The sequence below is a fragment of the Ranitomeya variabilis genome, chromosome 3 (assembly GCF_051348905.1).
Source record: "Ranitomeya variabilis isolate aRanVar5 chromosome 3, aRanVar5.hap1, whole genome shotgun sequence".
In the NCBI taxonomy this organism is placed as follows: Eukaryota; Metazoa; Chordata; class Amphibia; order Anura; family Dendrobatidae; genus Ranitomeya; species Ranitomeya variabilis.
In genome coordinates, this window is record NC_135234.1 from 143,612,297 (window position 1) to 143,635,910 (window position 23,614).

A 23,614-nucleotide genomic window follows, 5' to 3' on the forward strand; every position below is an offset into this window, starting at 1 on the left:
CCTTTTTTTTTTTCAAAAACCTCCTATGTGGCTCACAGTAAAGCAGAACTGTCTTCACAAATCAATTATTAACTGAACGGATCTATTTATCCATTTAGTAATTTTAGCGCTCTACTGCTTCTCTTTTCTATAAGTCTCTTCATTGGTAAAAAGTCAATAAAAGTGATCAAAGTCAAACTATACACTCATCTCTCAGAATAGCTTACAGTCTATGCTAACATTCTTTCCACTAATACCGTGTTGCTATTTTACCAACCCCATGTCTTTTTGCATGTTCCTAGAAAGGTGTAACATCATGTGGACAGGACTGTCTCTTTTTATATCTCTGTTTTCATCCCCTCTTAGTCACATGTGATACACCCTGTGGAACACGTTAAAAATATATGTATGTGAATGATGTATGTAATCCATGTTTAAAAATGTAAAAGTTGTTTTCCTGCTTTTGCAGAAATAAATGTTTATTGAACATATTTAATGAGCAAATAATTGAATTTTTTTACACAGATGTTTTACATTTGCCCAATTTGTTCCATACATTCATTGAAAAATTGGCAATAACCTTAGAGATTTTATACACAATGTGCTAATATAGTTCTTCAACGTCGGCATGAAGAAATTTACTAATACATATTAAGACCTTGGTAATTAAAGTACTGTATATCCATAAACAAATGTAATACACATTTAAACATTTTCGGTCTTAAAATAATAAATATTACATATTGGATGACAGTATAAATATCACCATTAATCCTAGTGTATTGTAAGGCTTTTTATAGATTTCAATATTAGTTTTTGGTATTTAATGATGGCAAGAATAGCACAGTGTGCAGAGTTTTTTCTTAGCTTCAAAAATACTACAATCTTGATGGAAACCTAATGGATTGTAGTATAATTTAATATGGTAAGAACAGTTTGAAAATGTATCTGACATAGCTATCACGGCATTGTTAGGAACAGAAGTAATGGTGCTAGTGGGAAGCAAGTCTTAACCTAACTTTCAATTCTACATTTTTTTAATAGACTACATTACTAAAAATAATATTTTTTTCTGATTTGATCTTTCAACACAGAAACAAAATAATTTTAATGGAGCAATAAAAATAGGGGGTATAATAGTGTATGTGAAAGTATCAATTTTCCAATTCTGAATTTAGTATTATTTTTTCAAAATAGACAATACTGAAATAGACTAAAGCCTGATGAACTGTCCCTGTTACTATTTTTGTGTTACAAATCTATAGTCATTACAGTCGGTTTGTACAGCATAGTTGTACAAAGAGAATTTATTTAAAAATACTTCTAATTTAAATTCCTTTTTAATATGGCATCTTATAAAATATGTATTTTTTCTTCAGATTCCTACTAGCTGAAATTGGAAAGATACAAAAGTGTTATTTAACCCCATAGGCTGCTGTGGGTGCGTAACGGCTCCAAGCAACTTGTATGGATACTTAATACTGTACATCCAAGTACATGAGCCCTTAAAGCAATTTATTACTTGGCTTGTTGAAATAATATAAGGAAAATGTTGGATTAAAAAAGAGAAAACATAACAGAACATTCCAATAAAATGTTTAGAATTTATTTGAAAATCATTTGGTGGTCTGTCTTTTTAACTTTCAATAATGTGCATTGCTTATGTGACAAGTACATAATCAGTAATAAAAAAATAAACAAAAACGAGAAATAAATGTTGACCCACATTTTATATGACAAACATTAGGCATAGTGGCAAAGGCATTGCCTCAGTTAAGACAAATCTGAAACCATGTTGCAGTAATCATTTTCTTAATATTACAAATAATAAACGCAGAGGCAAATAGTATGCTCCATCTGGATTTCTTTTTTTTGTTTTTAGTAGTTTCGCTAATAATATACTCTGAGATATTTGGATTTTAATGGAAACAACGATTTCAAACATTCTCATATGCATTTATAATTAAATTCGTTATCATTGAGCATTTACCAATTTTTCAGAAATTCATAAAACAAGAGCAAAATGTAAAATATTGCTTAAAATAAAAACAAAATAAAATTGTACAGTAAAATTGCACATGCATATCTGTTACCGCAAAGGGGAATTTTGTAACATATCCAAAATGTCATCTTCAAGTGAGCTTGCATTATTTCCTACAAATGAATTATATTATAAAATCACATACCTCTTGTTTGAGGACAAGTTATTAAGAAGAAAACCCTTTTTTTTTCTTGTTCTGGAGGCAATAAAGATGGTTTTTGACTAATGTATATACACGTAGGTCACAACTAAAAGCACAATCTCTCTAAAAGTTCTTATATTAAACTTAAAACAACAATAAAAGATATTTTTTTGTAACTCACAGCTATTTACATTTATACAAATATGCTTTTTTACGTTAAATACAGTTCGTGATGGCATTTACTTTCTCTGCCAGAGCTATACATTTTTACTCTGCATAGTCAGTCCTCTGCTTTAAATAGATTTCCCATCGTGAATAACGGCTTCATAAAAAGCTCAATATACTAACATGTCTGAACAAGAGCCCCTTGTTTCTTTATGGCACATAGAGAACTTGGAAAACAAAAACAAAGCAGTAACAATGTTTGTCTGTTCCACAGCAGCTTCTTTCATCATATATGATAGAGAGGAATAAATCCATTTTCTTCTAGGAGATTGCTCAGAATATTAAGTTTCTCTAAATTCTTCTAGCAGGGATAAATTCATAAGCTTTATCATAACAGCATTGTACACAATTCACACTTCGACTGATCTGTATGAATATTGGACAATTCCTCAAGAAAGGAATAAGTAAGAAAATAATTCCTTCTTTTCTAATTCTTCACAAGTTTTCTGTTTGTTTTTGTTTTCTCCAGGAGGATGAAAAACATTGCAAAGCTATACTCGAGTAGTGGAATGCCCATGGGGTAAATTAGTACTATTTTGGCCTCCACTAAAGGTATTAAAGGTATGCAATGGCTGCATCCCTGTTAATGTGTTTGGAATCATTGTTATGGTATTTGGAGTCATGAGAGGGATATCATCAGGTGATCTTCTTAGTGTGAGGGTGTAATCTGGTGGACAGGTTAGCCGTAGAGTATCATGTGCTTGAAGAGCTTCGCACTCATGATCATGCTCCAGTTGTTTCATCTGCAAGGACATAATTTCTTCATTTTGAATGTGAGCTATATCATTTGTGGTATTTCTTTGAGGGCTTGGCCGTCTGTGGGTTTCGTGACGTCTTTTATCTTTTTTATAATACAAAGCTGCAAAAGCTAAGATATTTAGAAACAAAAGGGATGCTCCAACAGCAATTGTGACACTGAGTTCTGTTGAGTAATCTCGTTTATCTTCAGCAATAATAGTAGTCTCACCCAGGACAGTCTTTTGTGTTTCTTTAGGGTTATTCGCTGGTGTCATTGCAGGACGTTTTGTAGTAGCTCTTGACTTTACAGGAGATCGTCTGGTAACATATGGAAATGATGTCATGTCTGGCGGGGGTACTTTTGTCGTTGTAGAAACATATTGAAATATTTCATTCAGGTTGTGTAAATGTGGCACTAGCTCTAACCAAAAAGCCACTTTTGTCGCCCTGTAGTGGTCTTTTACTTTTGGCTTGAGACCAATATGGAGATACTGTTGGTCTTTTGGGTCGTATTTCGTCCAAGCAACTTCTTCAAATCGATTTGGCTTAGTATGAATGAACTTTGTATCTTGAGGGACTGGCTTGTTTGGATCACTAAAAATAAAAGAATATAAATCAGAATTTTATAGTAAATGTATTACAACATTAGAGTAAATGTGTTGTTACTCTCAGCATATCCTTATTAAATTACTTGATATATGTAATTCTATTCATAAAAACTATATAATATAGCATAGGTATGTAAATATACCCAATGTACTGTGCTATATAAAACTAAAAATATATCTAAAATTTGTACAATATGAAGCAAATTACAACTAGATGAATTGGTAAAGGTCCCAGTTGAAAACTAAATAAAATAAGCTCCATGTAGATGTAAAAAAAAAACATTATTCACCACATAAGTTATGTTCCAATTTAACTTTTATTGTTCTGGTCATTTCAAGAAATCTATTATGTGATTTCAAAACTTGTCTTTTTGACACATTCTGGAACTTTACATGCGTTATAATTTATCTGAATTCAAGGCACAACACATTTGCTATATAGTGAGTGTTTCTTTATTGCCATAACCATGGCTTTGTTTTTATCTTTTACTCACTATGTCTTCAGATTGCAAACCTAAAAGATCATTAATTCTGCAGAATTTAAAAGCTTTTCAACAATTTTTCCCTAGTGGCACAAAAATTATTGTACTAGTTATTAAATAGGAATGAATAGAAAATGCAATTATTTATATATTAACAAACTGCAAAAATTATATTTTTACTTGATTTAGGTTTCAGTTATTATTAGGTAATACAGAATAGGCACACAAAGAAATAGATTCAGATAAAGCAGTTGCCAAAAGTCCAAGTGTTCCAAAATTGCAAAAAAAATATTTTTTTCTATAGCTTTTGGGGTTTTGTTTTTACATCATTCATTGTGCAGTAAAGATGACTTGGCAACATGATTCTACAGATCAGCACGATTATGACGACACCAAATTTGTTGCTATTTTTTGTTAGGTTAGTGGTGAAAAAGATTTCTTAAATATGTCAAAATAAATTTGCTTCTGTTATCATGTAACTTTTTATTTTTCTGTCCATTGTGCTGTTTTAGGGGTTAGGTTTTTTGCGCATTGAGTTTGTATTTTTTTGATAGTCTTTTGGGGTATGAATGACAATTTGTTAGCCTCCAATTGCAAATTTCTAGCAGAATGGCAAATGAAAAAAATCGCAATTCTTGCTGTTCTTTTTTTCTTTATGCCATTTAACCCTTTCTTGGTCCCAGCTTTTTTTCAGTTTTGCTGTTTCGTTTTTCGCTCCCCTTCTTCGCAGAGCCTTAACTTTTTTACTTTTCAGTCAATATGGCCATGTGATGGCTTATTTTTTGCAGGATGAGCTGTACTTTTGAACAGCATCATTGGTTTTAGCATGTCATATACTCAAAAATGGGAAAAAAATTCCAATTACAGTGAAATTGCAAAAAAAGTGCAATCTCACACTTTGTTTTTTGTTTGGCTTTTTTGCTAGGTTCATTAAATGCTAAAACTAACCTGTCATTATGGGTTCATAGACAGCAGAAATGTCCAGCTTCTTTTTTATCTAAGTGGTGAAAAAAAATTCCAAAGTTTGCTAAAAAAAATGCGCCATTTTCCGATACCAGTAGCGTCCCCATTTTTTGTGTTCTGGGGTTGGGTGAGGGCTTATTTTTTGCGTGCCGAGCTGATGTTTTTAATTATACCATTTTGGTGCAGATATGTTCTTTGATTGCCCGTTATTGCATTTGAATGCAATGTCGCGGCAACCAAAAAAATGTAATCCTGGAGTTTTTACTTTTTTTATTGGTGCGCCATTTAGCAATCAAGTTGATCCTTTTTTTATTGATATACCAGGCAATTCTGAATATGGCAATACCAAATATGCATAGGTTTGATTTTTTTTATTGTTTTATTTTCAACAGGGCGAAAGGGGGGTGATTTAAACTTTTATATTTTTTTTCATATTTTTAAAAGCATTTTTTTTAAATTTTGGCATGCTTCAATAGCCTCCATGGGACACTAGAAGCTGCCACAACTTGATCAGCTCGCCTACATAGAGGTGATGCTCAGAACACCCCTATGTAGCAGAATTATTGCATTGCTATGAGTGCCAACCACAGGGTGGCACTCATAGCAATCTGTCATCAACAACCATAGAGGTCTCAAGGAGACCTCTGTTTGTTATGCCAATGCACCGATGACCCCTGATCATGTGACGGGGTCACCAGTTCACACATTTCCAGCCAGATGGCTGGAAGCGCGTGTTAAATGCCGCTGTCAGAGTTTGACAGCATAATTTAACTAGTTAATTGGCATGGGCAGATCGCGATTCCACCGTCGCCTTTTGCGGGCACATGTCAGCTGGTTAAAACACGTCAAAGGAGGTGTTCTGTCCTTGGATGTACTATTCCGTCAAAGGGCAGAAAGGGGTTAAAATACAGTTTCAATACTTTTATAAACATAAATTTTTGGTAAATGGTAGGAAAGAGAATGCTTTTAACCTGCAGATATATGGTTAATCACAGATGCCCTCACTGTAATGAGAGTGACAACGGCAGCCATACCATAACAACCTTATAAATAAAAACAGGCAACACCCTGGAGGAATAAAGTTAATTTTCTCCTGGGTGCTCCACTTTCAATATAGCTGTGGTGAATTGTCGTAATGCTAGTAACCTGTAGATTGACTCTATATTTGGAGGTTGTTAATATTATTCAAACTGACAGATTTATTTAATTGTAAACATAACGCACCAGCCCATTTCCTTTAAACTGAGGATGGACAACACTCCAAATTTGATATTACCATACTGACTGTAAAGTTATTAAACTGTACTCAGTCACGAAGTGTTAATTAATTTACAAAAAAAACTTTATTTACATATAAACAATACACACAATTAAAATCAGTGCCTCAAAACCAGAACAAAATAACATAATAGAGGCCAGTGAAGAAAACAGCAGGTGTCCAGACAAAATCAGCTGCTTTTTCTGCTACACACATGTCCGTAGATGCTCATGGCAATTTCTTTAGTCATTGAAAGCAGTTTTTTTCTTTTGCAGCAAATACCCCAAGTTTTTAAAGTGACAATGCAGAATAATTACTATCAAGTCTAATAAGACAAATATCCATTCCCAGAGAAAATATATATTTCTCTACTATATAGGGCAATTGGCTACCACTGGATGTTCCAAAACGAAACCACCAAGCATCATACACCTATATGCCTTATAAATGCCCTGTGCATGCCACAAAATTTCACCAAACTAATAGGTATCGTTGACACAGGTAAAATCACCCAGACACAGGGAAGACAAGCCACCACTAAGTTATAACCAGTAGGGCCTCAAATTATTGCACCTCCCATCAGCCTCATAAACATCACACATGAAGTATATCTAAACACTGCATATAATCTAATCTACTCGGTACATATTACCTGGATACACCTGCCATTCTCCTGCCTCATGGCACGCTAGACCTCAGCTACCCCGACGCGTATTTCGCATCTGCTTCCTCCTGGGGGTGTGTCTAAGGTCCGGCATCATAGCGTTCTTATGATCTGAAATGGCCAATCAGATTCTACAGACGGGGCTTCCACCGGTATGTCACACAGTGGCAGCACCCTCTCCTCAGCCAATCAGGTTCTATACACAGGGCTACCCCGGCACGTCACCCAAAGACGGCACCTTACTCGTCAGCATAGACACTCCCAATTCTCATGCATCATACCAAGGCCGCACCCACGGCCCATTCCCGATAATCAACGCAGGCAAGCTCCACAGTGTGGCACCCGGTCAGGGGATCCCGGAAGAAAAAACCTTTTCCCCAAATGTGAATCAATAAGCACTCCCCTCCCTGCCTCATATCACAGGGCATTGCCGCATAGGGAGAGAAAGCCAGTGAGCAGCCATGGTGCAAAACGGAAAGGAAGGTGGGAGAGTGTGGATATTGTATAGAACACCGGTGGTGAAAGGACATGTGTGGGGGTGCACACTGGAAGATAAGTATGCAAAAACGGCCCGAAAATATGGAAAATATGTGATTCAAATTTTTAGATTATACACTTTTTATATTTATTAAAACTATTTTATAGATGTAAAAACACTAATTTGTTTGCTTTCTGAGATTTTTTGATTGCTTATACTACATACTTAAATATTATGGCATTGCAGTATATAGGGCAATCGTGGATCTCCTATGGAGCTCTCTCTGTACCTAAGTTTCAATGAAGGACCAAAACAGCAGCATCACGGGCCCCCGGCTAAAATGCTAACCCTTCGCGTGGTAGATAGTCAATGGTACATATCTCAGCACTTACTTCATGTAAATACTGCCTCCAGAGATTGACAGCAGTGTTTAAGTGTTTAAATTACAGCAATCAGGATACACCCCGGCCAATGAAGTCACGGGCAGATACCATGTTTTGTATGAAGTAGGCTCAGTTCCTGAAACTACTTCATATTTGCAAATAGCCTCTTTAGAGAGAAAAATCACCTGAATGCTAGTTCATTCTACAGTGGTTGCAAAAATGTATATTAACTATGAATTGAGCCTAAAACATTGTCAGGTTAAATTAAATAGCCAAAGGTATGTGCACCTCCCTACTGATTATCGATTTAATGTTTCATCCCCGCCCAGTGTCCACTTTATACAATATATACAAATTGGTAAAAAAAACTCTGGTCACTGCAAAGAGCTAAGTCATAGGGTATTGCTATTCCTACAAGACAAAAAAATGGAAATATTCTAAATATGCAATAGTCAACTGCTAGTACTTCTATTGTTATGTAATAAGATGCATTATTATCTGGTCCTTTGTGGACTCTTTGCTGCACTGTATTATTGTGATCCAGTTTGTTAAGGTTTTTGTATAAGGAGTAGTGATGAGCAAATATACTCGTTACTCGAGATTTCTCGAGCACGCTCAGGTGTCCTCTGAGTATTTTTTAGTGCTCGTAGATTTCGTTTTTCATGCCCCAGCTGAATGATTTACATCTGTTAGCCAGCATAAGTAAATGTGGGGATTGCCTCGTTGCTATGGAATCCCCACATGTAATCAAGCTGGCTAACAGATGTAAATCATTCAGCTGCAGTGATGAAAACTAAATCTCCAAGCACTAAAAAATACTCGGAGGACACCCGAGCATGCTCGAGAAATCTCGAGTAACGAGTATATTCGCTCCTCACTAATAAGCAGTTATAAAACTCCATGCCAACACATTATTTTTTTCAGCTTCCTCTACTAGTGGCAGCAGCATTTTATCTTTTGTATCTTTGTGTGTCTAACTGTGTAAAAAAAGGAAGTTTAGGCATAGACAAAAATGGATCTCAGATATATATCTCAGACACACATAGGCCTTCAGATCTAACAATTACATGATAGAAAGACAACGGTATTTAAATATTGCAGTTTTGCATAGGTTTTCTTTTGCAAATACTTTGGCAAATATTAACTTTTTTTTCTGATTTAACTCCCCAGTGACCAAGGCAAATTTTTCAAATCTGACATGTGTCACTTTTTTTTTTCAATAAATCAGGAATGTTTAACACTTTACACCCCGGGGCATTTTTTGTTTCTGCATTTTTGTTTTTTGCTCCCCTTCTTCCCAGAGCCATAACTTTTATGTTTTTTAGCCATTATAGACATATGAGGGCTTTATTTTTGTTGTACTTTTGAACAACACCATTGGTTTGAGCATATCATCTACTGGAACATGAGAAAAAATTCAAGTGCGGTGAAATTGCAAAAAAAAAAAAATGCAATTCCACAGCTGTTTCTTTTTTTTACTATGTTCACTAAATGCCAAAACTGACCCGCCATTATGATTCTCCAGGTCATTACAAGTTCACAGACACTAAAGTGAGTGAGGACTTATATTTTGCAAGCCAAACTGATGTTTTTTTTAATACAATAATGATGTAAGATACAATGTTTTGATCACCGCTTATTGCATTTTATGGCAATGTAGCAGCGACCAAAAAACTTAATTCTGATATTTTGAATTTTTTTCTCATTACGCTGTTTAGCAATTGGGTTAAATCTTTTTTTATATTGATAAATCAGGTAATACTGAATGTGGTGATACCAAATATGTGCATATTTGATTTTCTTATTGTTTTGTTTTGAATGGGGAGAAAGAGGAGTGATTTAAAGTTTTATTTTTTTATTTTTTTAAGATTTTTAAAACCTTTTTTACTTTTTGCATGCTACAATAGTGTTTATGGGAGACTAGAAGCTGCAGTTGTCTGATCATCACTGCTACAAACAGGCAATGATCAGATCACCTGTATGTAGCAGAACACGAGGCGGTGCTCATAGCAATCTGGCAATGACAACCAGAGACGTTTGCTGCAGACCTCTATTTGTCATGCAGAGTGCAATCATGTGAGAGGGTCATCTATGGGCGGGATTAGTGATTTGCTTCCTGTAAGCGCAAGTTAAATGAAGCTGTCATAGATTGACAACGGCACTTAACTAGCTAACAGCTGTGGGTGGATCGCGATTCCACCTGCGGTTGTTGTAAGCACATGCCAGCTGTATAGATCATCTGTCATGTGGCCAGGAAGGTGCGGGCTCAGCGCCGGAGCCTGCACCAAACATGGGGATTCCGATATATGCGTACTACTATGGCACATGTTGGAAACGTGTTACACATACCCCTGTTATTTAGAGCTTGTTACTTCGTGACTCATTATACTTAACGTTAGTGGCAAATTTAGGTTGATACGTTTTGTGTTTTATTTATGAAAATATTACAAACTTGGCAAAAAATAAAAAATAGCAATTTTCAAATTTTGAATGTTTCTACAATTAATCTAGATAGTCCTATTACACAAAAATGTTAAAAAATATAATTTTGCAGTTTGATGATTGAAAAATGAAGCAGCAGTTTTTCATTTTTTCCGGGAAATTTACACTTTAAAAAAAAAAAAAACCTATTCAAATTTTAGGTGACTTTGGCTGATTCCCTAAGCTAGAAATTCCCCAAAAATGATATTTAAAACAGCACTGGTCAGCATATTCAAAGCTATTGTCAGGTACATTGCTCTGAGCCTTCAGGTGCTTTTCAGCAATCAACAAAGGGGAATAAAAAGGAAAAATGTCATTGTTACCACTAAAATGGTGCTAACATCTGAACAGACCACTATAGCTGGCCATTATTTGGTCTTGGATTGGAGGCAACCATCAGGATCACGCGATCATGATCTCAAGGTAAAGATGGGATTAAAGAAGGAGCCCTCAAGCTCTCTTAACCATCCACATGCTGCTGTCAATATTAGCAGCAGGATCTAAGGGGTTAAATTGCCATGGTAAGCGCCAACATCGATTGTGGTTGATGCAGCAATGTGTCAGCTATGGTGTACAGCTGAGATTTTGCATTCTCACCTGTCAGGAGATGCTATGTTCTTCTATCTCAGGTCAGCAAAAAGATGTACAGCTAGTTACTAAACATATAGTACCTAACAATGCAAATCTACAGCTCTGACTCAACCAACTATGTTACAGTGCCAGTACTATAATACCTTTGTTACAAACATTAAATAAATAACACCAATAACTTTAACCTTTTCTACCTACTTATTAATGGTATACATTTTTTCTTTTGTTGAAGCATATGACATTTCTAACAGAAAATCAGTAGAGTCCAGATGTTTCTGTGCTTTTCTGGACTTCCAAAGGTCAATGACATTTCACAATGTCGGTGTGCCAAAGTAGACACAAGAGACCAGCATGTAAGAAAATACAGTATTTATAGGTTGTTTAGTTTGCTTTGCAGCATAACATTTTCTCAAGGAGACTAGAGTTAAATGTAAATATAATAAAGATAAGGTAAAACATTGACAATGTAGGACTAACAGCTTTATAAAAACAGGGAACAGTTGAAGTCTCAAACATGATTCCAATAAATATACATAATTTAATAATTCATACATTTGCAAAAATATAGATCAATTGTTATAGCACAATTGACATTACAAAGATTAGATTGTTTCATGTTTTCCACTGTTTTCCACATTGTTGTCACAGAGGCTAGTCTCTCTGATCTTCACCTTTAAAGAGTACCTTCACTATTAGGTAAAAAGTTGTGTGTGTACATAACAAAAAAACTATTTTTTGACCATTATGTGACTTGCATTCTGCATTTTCTCAGTTTCATCCTCTTCAGCCATTGGCTCTAATTTTCAATAATTTCTTTACTAGTGGATGTAGAGAGTAGCTGCCCTGATGTCGCCAATACACGGCACACACGGAGAATATTCCTGCTTTTCTTTTTCTAGGGCATATTCAGAAGCAGCAGCAGCAAGGATGATACTATACAGCTGCAAGTTTGATATTATCCAAATAAAATATATAATAAAAGCTGCATGATCTTATCTGTGCCTGTGTCACTCTTCTCCCTACCCCTCCCCCACCTTTCCCTCTTCACATACTTCAGCAGGCTTTGTTGCCTCACCTAATAATTTGTCTTGTTTTAAGAAAGAAAAATTTGAGATGAATGATACATTCAAAAAATATGGAGGATGTCAAGAAACTGTTCAGGAATGATGGAAGAAATATAATATATTTTACAAAGCTTCTTATGTTTTCCTCTACTGCGCGTTTATGAAAAAAAAAGTTTGCTTTAAGGATATTAACCATTTAACCTTTTAAGGACTGGGCATTTTTTCATTTTTGTGCTTTTATTTTTTTTTCGTTTAATCCAAGAGCAATAACTTTTATATTTTTCCATTGACATATAAGCGTGGGTGCTTTCTTTTTTTGCGAGAGGAGTTGTACTTTTGAAATACATAATACATTTTTTTCATATAATTTACTGAAAAGTAGGAAAAAAATTCTAAATGATCATAATTCCGCATTTTTTCTTTTTATGCTGATCATCAGTAAAAATGACCTGACAATATAATTCTCCAGGTCAGTACAATTACTATGTTTGACCAGCTTTTTTCTTTTTACATTTTTTTGTGTTGTTGAGGTGGCAGACTCCTGGCAAATATGACAACCCATTGGGGCCCCCCATTCCCAAGCACTGTCAATGCCACTTTCAAAGATTGACAGCAACATTTGACAGGTTAATAACTGAGGCTACTTGAGCTGTTCTGAAATGATAAGGGGAGTGCTTGGATTAAGAACACTGATTGTCCTGAAAAGAGATGGTCCTGAAGACTCAGCATTGTGGTTCTTTTGATCAATGCAGCTCAAAATAACAGCCCGGCTGATTATCCTGATTGTCATTATCTTCAAAAGTTTTTCTTTATGACCAAATCGATCAATACTGACTTAAGGCCCCGTCACACACAGCGACGCTGCAGCGATACAGACAACGATGCTGATCGCTGCAGCTTCGCTGTTTTGTCGCTGTGTGGTCGCTGGGGAGCTGTCACACAGACAGCTCTCTCCAGCAACCAACAATCAGGGGAACAACTTCGGCATCGTTGAAACTGTCTTCAACGATGCCGAAGTCCCCCTGCAGCACCCGGGTAACCAGGGTAAACATCGGGTTACTAAGCGCAGGGCCGCGCTTAGTAACCCGATGTTTACCCTGGTTACCAAAAAAAACAAACAGTACATACTCACCATCTGATGTCCGTCAGGTCCCTTGCCGTCTGCTTCCCACTCTCACTGAGTGCCGCCATACAGTGAGAGCAGAGCACAGCGGTGACGTCACTGCTGTGATCTGCTCTCACTGTACGACCGGATCTCAGTCAGTGCGGGAAGCAGACGGCAAGGGACCTGACGGACATCAGATGGTGAGTATGTACTGTTTGTTTTTCTTTACATTTACGCTGGTAACCAGGGTAAACATCGGGTTACTAAGCGCGGCCCTGCGCTTAGTAACCCGATGTTTACCCTGGTTACCAGTGAAGACATCGCTGGATCGGTGTCACACACACCGATTCAGCGATGTCAGCGGGACCTCAACAATCAAAAAACGGCCCAGGCCATTCCGACACGACCAGCGATCTCGCAGCAGGGGCCTGGTCGCTGGTAAGTGGCACACATAGCGAGATCGCTACTGAGGTCGCTGTTGCGTCACAAAACTTGTGACTCAGCAGCGATCTCGCTAGCGATCTCGCTATGTGAGACGGGGCCTTTACTCTAAGAATGGAATCCTATATTTGAAGGCAGGATCAGATGAGAAGCCCTTTGATTGGTGAGCAAATGTGCATAACCCATGGCTAGGACTTGTGATTGGACCTGGGTGAGGTAGTAATGTTTAGCCAAGGATTCCCAGAAATCATGTGATCATTGAGGGTTAGTAAGCTGAAGGAGATTCTGGGTCTTAGAAGATCTAGATCAGCACTGCAGTTTGAAGGCTGCATTTGCTGGCTACAGTGGAAGGTTTTGGTCAGTTCTTGGAAAGCTTGTGACAAGATTATGAAAGATGTGAGTGGAAAATTTAGCTTCTGTTAAGTTAGCAGCACTGCTTTAAAGAATTATATGCATGAATAAAGGACTGTAGCCCTATCATGTCAAAAAGTAGAATCCTCAGGTCTGATGAAAACAGGCAATTAATTCTAGCTCAAAATTATATACAGTACATTTGTTTAGATCCAACGCAAGAAAAACATTGATAAAATGCAAAGTTTAAAACAAATAATGCCTTTTTTCATGTACATATCTTGTATAGGAGAGGCAGATGTCAGAAGAATAATGGAGTTAGGCAATTGTCCATCATTCAATTGTCGAAATGTTTTGATATTCTACATCTTTACATTTCCTCTTCACTGGAACTAACGGGCTTATATGAAATAAAATAAACATATAGCCTCATTTGTCAAACTTTACAGCTGGTACAATGCAGCCTGTCAGTTAGAATTATGCAACCCTCTAAAGAACATGTCTCCATTGCTTTGGAATACTTTGGTGGCAAGATTCATGCCTACTACACCTGAAATTGTGCCTAGTTATATAAGCCTTTCACTTAGCTGCCAGGCTATGGGCACCTAAAAGCTTTACCTCCCAAAAAAAGCTGTTCCATCAATCTCAGCACTGTATGAATCCCTTGTCATCTGATGTAAAGATAGAACATGACCACTGCATCCAATTTGTGGCCAATTATTCTGTCAGATTGGAAGAAATAGTGCTGAAATTGGAGAAGCCACATTATTTTGTTAGATAACAGCATAGTTTTTGAAGTCTGAACTCTTGACAGCCTTTAACACCTATGGTGGTTTAGATCTCTACAGGTAGTGAGTCGACAGATCATTGTCAATTTTTATGCACGATGAGCCTCAGTGACCTTGCTTTGCAGCTTTACTTGGTCTTCTACTTCATGGTCTAAGTTGCTATGGATTTTAAAAGATTCTTATTATACCACTCACAAATGGTCAGGATATACTTAAGGGGAATCTGTCATCTGCCAAGGCTCATCCTCCTCTTCGGATGAGACTACAGAACGTGACAGGGCATCAGCACGTAAATTCTTCTCCTGAGACAGAAAATAGATAGTGAAATTAAATCTGGAGAAGAATAAGGACCACCTGGCCTGGCAAGAATTCAGCCGCTCAGCCGTCAGCAAGTAAAGCAGATTCTTGAGATCCATGAAAATCTTGAAGGGGTGCCGAGCTCCCTCAAGAAGTTGTCTCCACTCCGAGAAGGCCAATTTCATGGCTAATAACTCCCTGTCCCTGATAGAATAATTCCTCTTCGCCGGTGAGTAGGTCTTTGAAAAAAATAAACAAGGATGTTTCTGACTGTGAGCATCCTTCTGATACAGGACTGCTCCTGCACCAACAGAAGAAGCATCCACTTCCAGGATAAATAGCTTATCCACATCGTGGCAACGTAACACTGGTGCCCTAGCGAAATGGGACTTTAGGGAAGTAAAGGCCTTAGAAATCTCCTTGGATCACTGCTTAGGGTTAGCTTCCTTTTTGATGAGGGCTACCAATGGAGCTGCTAGGGTAAAAAAGTGGAGAATGAACTGGAGGTAATAGTTGATAAACTCCATGAAGTGCTGCACCACTTTAAAGGAACGTGGTTCCTGCCAGTTCATCACCAATTCCATTGCCAAGCTCTGGGCAGAAATAATATACCTTAGAAACGGTAGAGACTCCTGCTCAAACACGCACTTTTCCAATTTGGTGAAAAAAGGGAATTGGCACGTAAGAGCTTGAAGACCCTACAGACATCTTTTTGGTGAGTCTTAAGGTCTGGAGATTAGATAAGGATGTCATCCAGATACACCACTACAGATGAGGATAACAGCTCAAGGTTTGGGATATACCTCATGCAGCGGAAGAATCCCGGCACCTAGCATTTGTACTGATAATTTTGCCCATATTGTGAAAAAGTATTTTTTCTGTTGAAATGACTAACAAAGTCATTTATGTCTTATGGTATACACAATAAGAGTAATGATTTAAAAAAACATAAATATAAATATGAAAAAAATCCAAACAAAAAAAATAATCCAAACCACAGTTTTTAGCCATTACTCTAAGGCAAAAAAATTATAACAATATTTTGGTAACACTTTATGCTACTAAAAAAATAAATAAGAAAAACAAACATGAATTTCCCTTTTCTTTTTACATTTTGCCAATGCTGCTAAAAATAAATTACAAGTATAAAAATTGCATAACAATGAGATTCTACAAATTAGTTGACCCAAACAAGAAAAAAATCACCTGTTAAGCCATATTCACACATTCAGTATATGGTCAGTATTTTACCTCAGAGTTTGTAGCCTAAACCAGGATTGGAACAATTAGAGGAAAAGTATAATAGAAACACGTCACCATTTCTGTATTTATCACCCACTCCTGGATTTGGCTTTCAAATACTGAGGTAAAATACTAACCAATTACTGAACATTAGTGTTGAGCATTCCGATACCGCAAGTATCGGGTATCGGCCGATATTTGCTGTATCGGAATTCCGATACCGAGATCCGATACTTTTGTGGTATCGGGAATCGGTATCGGGATCGATATTAATGTGTAAAATAAAGAATAAAAATAAAAAATATTGATATACTCACCCTCTGACGCGCCCTGGTTGTAACCGCCAGCCTCCGTTCATAAGAATGAGCGCTTGAAGGTCCTTAGATGACGTCACGGCTTGTGATTGGTCGCGTTGCGGTCACGTGACCGCTCCGCGACCAATCACAGGCCGCGACATCATCTAAGGACTTTCAAGCGCTCATTCTTATGAACGGAGGCTGGCGGTTACAACCAGGGCGCGTCAGAGGGTGAGTATATCAATATTTTTTATTTTTATTCTTTATTTTACACATTAATATGGATCCCAGGGCCTGAAGGGGAGTTTCCTCTCCTTCAGACCATGGGAACCATCAGGATACCTTCCGATACTTGGTGTCCCATTGACTTGTATTGGTATCGGGTATCGGTATCGGCGATATCCGATACTTTTCGGGTATCGGCCGATACTATCCGATACCGATACTTTCAAGTATCGGACGGTATCGCTCAACACTACTGAACATATGAACATGGCCTTAGGGATAAAAGCTAGTATCTACTTTTTGCTAATTTTATAATGCTGCAGTTTGTGCTGCATTAACAAAACTGCATTTATAACCTTTAAAGAAGATGCTAAGGCATAACTGAGAAAAATTTGGATCAACATTAGGTTTATCCTTATTGTTACTATGATTATTTTTTTAAGGTTATAAATGGTTAAAGCACTATGTGCAAATATAATTGCAACTGATAACATGATGCACAATAAAGATTACACTGCAGGCTCAGTATCTATTCATTTTACTGAAATTCAGCCAAAAAATATCTGCATATTAATCTTGTATACTTTAACAGTAATTATACTTGCATAGTCTGGGGCCGTCATTTTGCTTATATTAACACCATGATTCATCAATAAATGCAAAAAAAATAACAGGAATAAGGGAATTCTTAGTACATATCAGATTATTTATTGCTTGTGCTGAAATTGGCAGATTCTTTGACATTAATCTAATAACAATGACGACTTTATAGGGGTTGTCTTGGTATAATTATTGAGGTCCTCTCTTTTAGATAGAGCATTGACAAGACTGGTGAGGGTTTGACATCCGTAACCCACACCTATCTGCTGTTACTAACTCTGGCATTGATTAAGAGGTGCAGAATAGCATGCACCATTTAATTTATTGAACCTACTGCTGAAAACTTTAGATCAGCTCCTACAATCAAAAATAAAAGTTGATCAGTGAATACCTGGCAGCGACTGCTACACAATAAATTAAGCCGTATTATTGAGCTCTAGTCAATGCTTACACTTGACAAATGCTGGAGCGAATAATGGCTGAACAGTTGGTGTGCACCGTCCAGCATTGTTCTTTGGGATATTTTATGTATAATTTAGTTTATGGCTAAAATGACTTTCAAACTATATTCTATGAGTCAGTATAATTATACAGGTGCATCTTACAAAATTAGAATATCATCAAAATTTAATTTATTTCATCTCTTCAATACAAAAAGTGAAACTCCTATATTAGAGTCATTACAAACAGAGTGACCTATTTCAAGTGTTTATTTCTGTTAATGTTGATGATTATGGCTTACAGCTAATGAATACCCAAAAGTCATTATCTCAGTAAATTAGAATATTTTATAACACCACCTTGAAAAAAGGATTTTAAAATCAGAAATATTTGCCTACTGAAATGTATGTTCATATGTTCAGTAAATGCACTCAATATTTGGCCGGGGCTTCTTTGGCATCATTTACTGCATCAATGCAGTGTGGCATGGAGGCGATCAGCCTGTGGCACTGCTGAGGTGTTATGGAAGCCCAGGTTGCTTTGATAGCAGCCTTCGGCTTGTCTGCATTGTTGGGTCTGGTGTCTCTCATATTCCTCTTTACAATACCCCATAGATTCCCTATGGGGTTAAGGTCAGGTGACTTTGCTGGCCAATCAAGCACAGTGATACTGTTGTTTTTAAAACAGGCATTGATACTTTTGCAATGTGGACAGGTGCCAGGTCCTGCTGGAGAATGAAATTTCCATGTCCAAAAAGATTGTCGGCAGAGGGAAGCATGAAGTGCTCTAAAATTTCCTGGTAGACGGCTGTGCTGACTTTGGTTTTGATATAACACAGTGAACCTACACCAGCAGATGACATGGCTCCACAAACTATCACTGATTGTGGAAACTTCACACAAGACCCCAAGCAGCTTGGATTGTGGCCTCTCCACTCTTCCTCTAGACTCTGGGACCTTCATTTCCAAGGTCTAATGTGAAATATCCACAATCAACAATGCAGACGAGCTGAAGAATGCTATCAAGGCAACCTGGGCTTCCATAACACCTCAGCAGTGCCACAGGCTGATCGCCTCCATGCCACGCCACAATGATGCAGTAATTGATGCAAAAGGAGCCCCGACCATGTATTGAGAGCAATTACTGAACATACATTTCAGTAGGCCAACACTTCAGATTTTAAAATAATTTTTTTAAGCATTTTGTTCAAAAGACGCTGAAAAAAGCTTTCTCAGTTCCTATATTAGAGTCTGCTCTAAAATATAACTTGTATTCAGTTAATAATAAAAAACCTAATTTTTCTTTTAGTAAGCAGTTATTCTATACCCTATAATATATTGATTTGTTGTAAGACCTCCTATATTAGAGACCTCTAATATTTTAAAAATGCATATTCACCATAAATGTTCAGCATATGTCGCTAAGGGGTTAAAAATGTAAAATTATTATACCATCAGAAATCATATAGTCTCTAAAAAATATATGTAAACCACAAAAACTATAATATCCTACTGTATAATAGTCTGCAAAAATAAAGATCAAGTGCTTTTACTGTTATTAGAAGAAAATACATTAAATAAACTTTAAATTTTGAAATTTTAGGCTTAGAAAAAGCACAGATGAATATATGCAACTCTTATTTTACGGCTAAGGAAATACAATGTGCTATACTGCCACCTAGTGTCTCATTGTTCTATTATTCTACTGCAATAGAATTATTATTGCTATTATTGTTATTATTATTATTGCTTATCCTTAGAGCTTTTCTATTTTGCTGATTCCACAAAATACAAATCCATTTGCCTTTCAAATTCTAAACAAGAAGATAATGTTAAATAGATAACAGAATCTTAAAAAATCGTAATTATTATAAAGTTGTGTATATTGAAGGTACAGATTATTTAGCTTTATTAGGTTTAACAAATGGATATGTGTTTTGCTCTTTTGTTCTACTTTTTTTTTACATATGCTTAAATTTATTCTTACAATTATGATGTCTGTATAAGTTTATTTGGTTTCCTTTTTGGCTCCCAGAGTGGATTTTTGTTACTTATTTTTGTTCAAACAACTTTAAAGGGAGCCCCCAGAATTGAAATAAATCCATTTATGCATTCTTATAGAGGACATAATCCCAACAAAAACAACATACCTAACACGTAGAAAAAAAAGAAGCAGCACAAGCAGCCGTGCAAGAATAGGTGCCTGCCAGAGATGAGCAGATCAGGCGAAATTCAAATCAGCTTATTCGCACAGTACCATATTTCCCAGGAAATTTGATTTGAGACTTGTTATTTATTGTCCATTTTTATGCTGCAGGGTTTCTCCAGACCCCAGAGCTCGACTCGCTGGCCCTTCTGCTCCTCACTGCAATGCATTGGGTCCTTATCACATCTTCAGATCCTGTGTCCCTGGGCCTTAGTCACTAGGCTGAGACATCTGGGTTTGTTAGGCCCAGAGCGTTCCTCCTTGCATACATGGCCATGCCTATATGTATGACATCACCTCGCGATCAAGGCACAAGGATTTTAGCGCTGGCGTTGCAGATCTGAAGATGAGATGAGGACCGTACATGCGGCAGTGAGGAGCGGAGGGGCCTGAGGGGTGAATATAAGTTTTTTTTTAACATATTGATGGCATTTTATGCCATTTTGCCAATTCTGTATGGAAAGGAATTGCTAAAAAAATATGCATTTTGGAAAATTCTGATATTTGCAAAATTCAATACAGTTCAATTCCACTAAAATGTATTCACTCATCTCTAATGTCAACCATCAGGTTAAAATTGCAAAGAAATAGAATGCCTCTCAATAGCTCATTCCATTAAAAGAGCTGGTGTATTTATTGGCCTATGTTGTTATATGTTGTCAGTGGCGTATCCAGGGGGGGCAGCTGGGGCATGTGCCCCGGGCGCCGCCGACAAGGGGGCACCAGCGGGCCACCTGATGATGCTGCAGTCCAAGGAGGCTCCTTGTCGAGTTATACCCAGGGGTCGGCAGAGGAGGGGGAGCGGGGCTGTCTAATTATACTCACCTGCTCCCGGCACAGTCCCTGCAGTCTCTGCTTTCCTGGCGCCCCAGCTTGTTCCTGTAGTGAGCGGTTACATGGTACCGCTCATTACAGTAATGAATATGCGGCTCCACCTCCCATAGGGGTGGAGCCGCATATTCATTACTGTAATGAGTGGTAACAGTGACCGCTCAGTACAGGAAGAAGCTGCCGGCACCAGGGAAGCAGGGACTGCACCGCACCAGGAGCAGGTGAGTATAACGGGGAGGGGAGCGCAGCGCTGCGCGATATTCACCTGCTCCTTGTTCCAGCCACCACTCCGTCTTCAGCATCTTCTGCAGTGATGCTGAGGTCAGAGGGAGCGGTGACATGGTTAGTGCGTGCCCTCTGCCTGAGCGTCAGTGCAGAAGACGCTGAAGAATAAGATTGAGCGGCGGCTGGAATGAGGAGCATTGAATATTGAAAATGCCAGGGGCCTGAGCGACGGAGAGGTGAGTATGTGACTTTTTTTATCACAGCAACAGCAAATAGGGCAAGTGTCTGTATGGATCATCTTATGGGGCCATAACGTATGTGCAGCACTATATGGGGCAAGTGTCTGTATGGGGCATCTTATGGGGCCATAACGTTTGTGCAGCACTATATGGGGCAAGTGTCTGTATGGGGCCATAATCAACGTTTGTGCAGCACTATATGGGGCAAGTGTCTGTATGGAGCATCTTATGGGGCCATAACGTTTGTGCAGCACTGTATGGTGCAAGTGTCTGTATGGAGCATCTTATGGGGCTATAACATTTGTGCAGCACTATATGGGGCAAGTGTCTGTATGGGGCCATAATGAACGTTTGTGCAGCACTATATGGGGCCATAACGTTTGTGCAGCACTATATGGGGCCATAACATTTGTGCAGCACTATATGGGGCCATAACGTTTGTGCAGCACTATATGGGGCCATAACATTTGTGCAGCACTATATGGGGCAAGTGTCTGTATTGGGCCATAATCAGCGTTTGTGCAGCACTATATGGGGCAAGTGTATGTATGGGGCCATAATCAACATTTGTGCAGCACTATATGAGGCAAGTGTCTATATGGAGCATCTTATGGGGCCATAAACAACGTTTGTGCAGCACTATATGGGGCAAGTGTCTATATGGAGCATCTTATGGGACCATAATTAACATTTGTGCAGCATTATATGGGGCAAGTGTCTATATAGAGCATCTTATGGGGCCATAATTAACATTTGTGCAGCACTATATGGGGCAAGTGTCCATATGGAGCATCTTATTGGGCCATAATTAATGTTTGTGCAGCACTATATGGGGCAAGTGTCTATATGGAGCATCTTATGGGGCCATAATTAACGTTCGTGCAGCACTATATGGGGCAAGTGTCTATATGGAGCATCTTATGGGGCCATAATCAACGTTTCTGCAGCACTATATTTGGCAAATGTGTCTATGGAGCATCTTATGGGGCCATTATTAACCTTTATGGAGCATTAAATGGGGCTCCTGATTCAATATGGGTATTCTTAAACACTTAACCTACTGATGTCTCAATTAATTTTACTGTTATTGGTATCTATTTTAACATTATGGGGATTCAAGAATGTACCTTGGCTTGGTCATACAGTTTCAATACAGCTAAGGTTCAACAGGTGGAGGTTTTCTGGGCGCCAAACTGATCCTTTGCCCCGGGTGCAGGAAAGGCTAGATACACCTCTGTATGTTGTTATATGGCCTATGGTAATTCTGATCCCCACATAACTGGCTTTATTAATTACATTATCTTCTATGGTCCTCCATAGTTCCAGTAAAGCAGCTTTTTCCCTTTTACCATCATGTTTTCAATAATCAGTCATAATCATTTTATTTTTGTGGGTATCATTGAATTTATTTAGCATGTATTTGTCTCAATGTATTAAGGTCTCTATAAACTTTTTAGTGTTAAAGTTAGGACTCAGTAGTCTCTTCTGCCCTTTTATTCTATTTGACACCAGCAGACAGACATCTCTTATGTAGTCTGTTTTTGTTACTTTTTCTCTTTGATACTAATAAATGACCACCCTACTCTCATGCACAGCTCACTGGTTTTCTTTAAACCTTTTGTTGACTTTTGCCTGTTGCCCCTTTTGATATTTTACATCAGTAATTAAAAGCCAAAACCAGGAGTGGGTGAAAAATACAGTGGTGATGTGTTCCTATTATACTTTCCCTCTGATTGTTCCTCTACTGATTTGAGCTTTCAAATATTGATGTAAAATATTGACCAGTTTTATTGAACATGTGAACGTGGCCTAAAACTCTGTCTATTGCACTTTGCATTTGCATGACAAAGGTTCACTTGCTCTTGAGCTGAAGCATTACCACCTGTTCACATAGGTCAAAATATACTCAGTTTTTTTACATGGAATTTGCTATGGACGTCGTCCCATTTCCTTTGCTCTTTTATGTAAGTTGTGACAAAGTCACTGGCAAAGTACAGGAGGAGTTAATTGGACATTTTAAGGGTTAGGCTTTTAAGTGAACAGCTGAAAAGCAGGAGGGAGGCTCAGTTGACCATATCTCCTCCCCAGGGTGGGGTTTAGAAGGTAAATAGTCAGCCTTCTGATTCATTCAGGGTTCAATGTGTCTGGACCCAACAGCTCCAGCTAAGCATTTTGCGTTAAACCATACTCAACCCGGTTGTTGTATACAAAGCGGGTGGATCTCTGCAAGC

The 23,614-nt window shown here is 37.7% G+C and overlaps 1 protein-coding gene across 4 annotated transcripts in view; it reads right to left on the minus strand.

Moving 5' to 3' along the window:
- Positions 1 to 424: 424 nt before the first annotated feature.
- NLGN4X (neuroligin 4 X-linked) overlaps positions 425 to 23,614 on the minus strand; it is a 605,880-nt gene continuing 582,690 nt past the window's right edge. For 3 of the 4 annotated variants that reach the window (XM_077294722.1, XM_077294719.1, XM_077294720.1), the window contains one exon: positions 436 to 3,719. In XM_077294722.1, coding sequence (XP_077150837.1) covers positions 2,879 to 3,719 — 841 coding nt within the window. In that variant the 3' untranslated portion in view covers positions 436 to 2,878. Of the gene's footprint in view, positions 3,720 to 23,614 lie in introns of all 4 variants that reach the window. The other variant, XM_077294721.1, reaches the window with a different exon arrangement.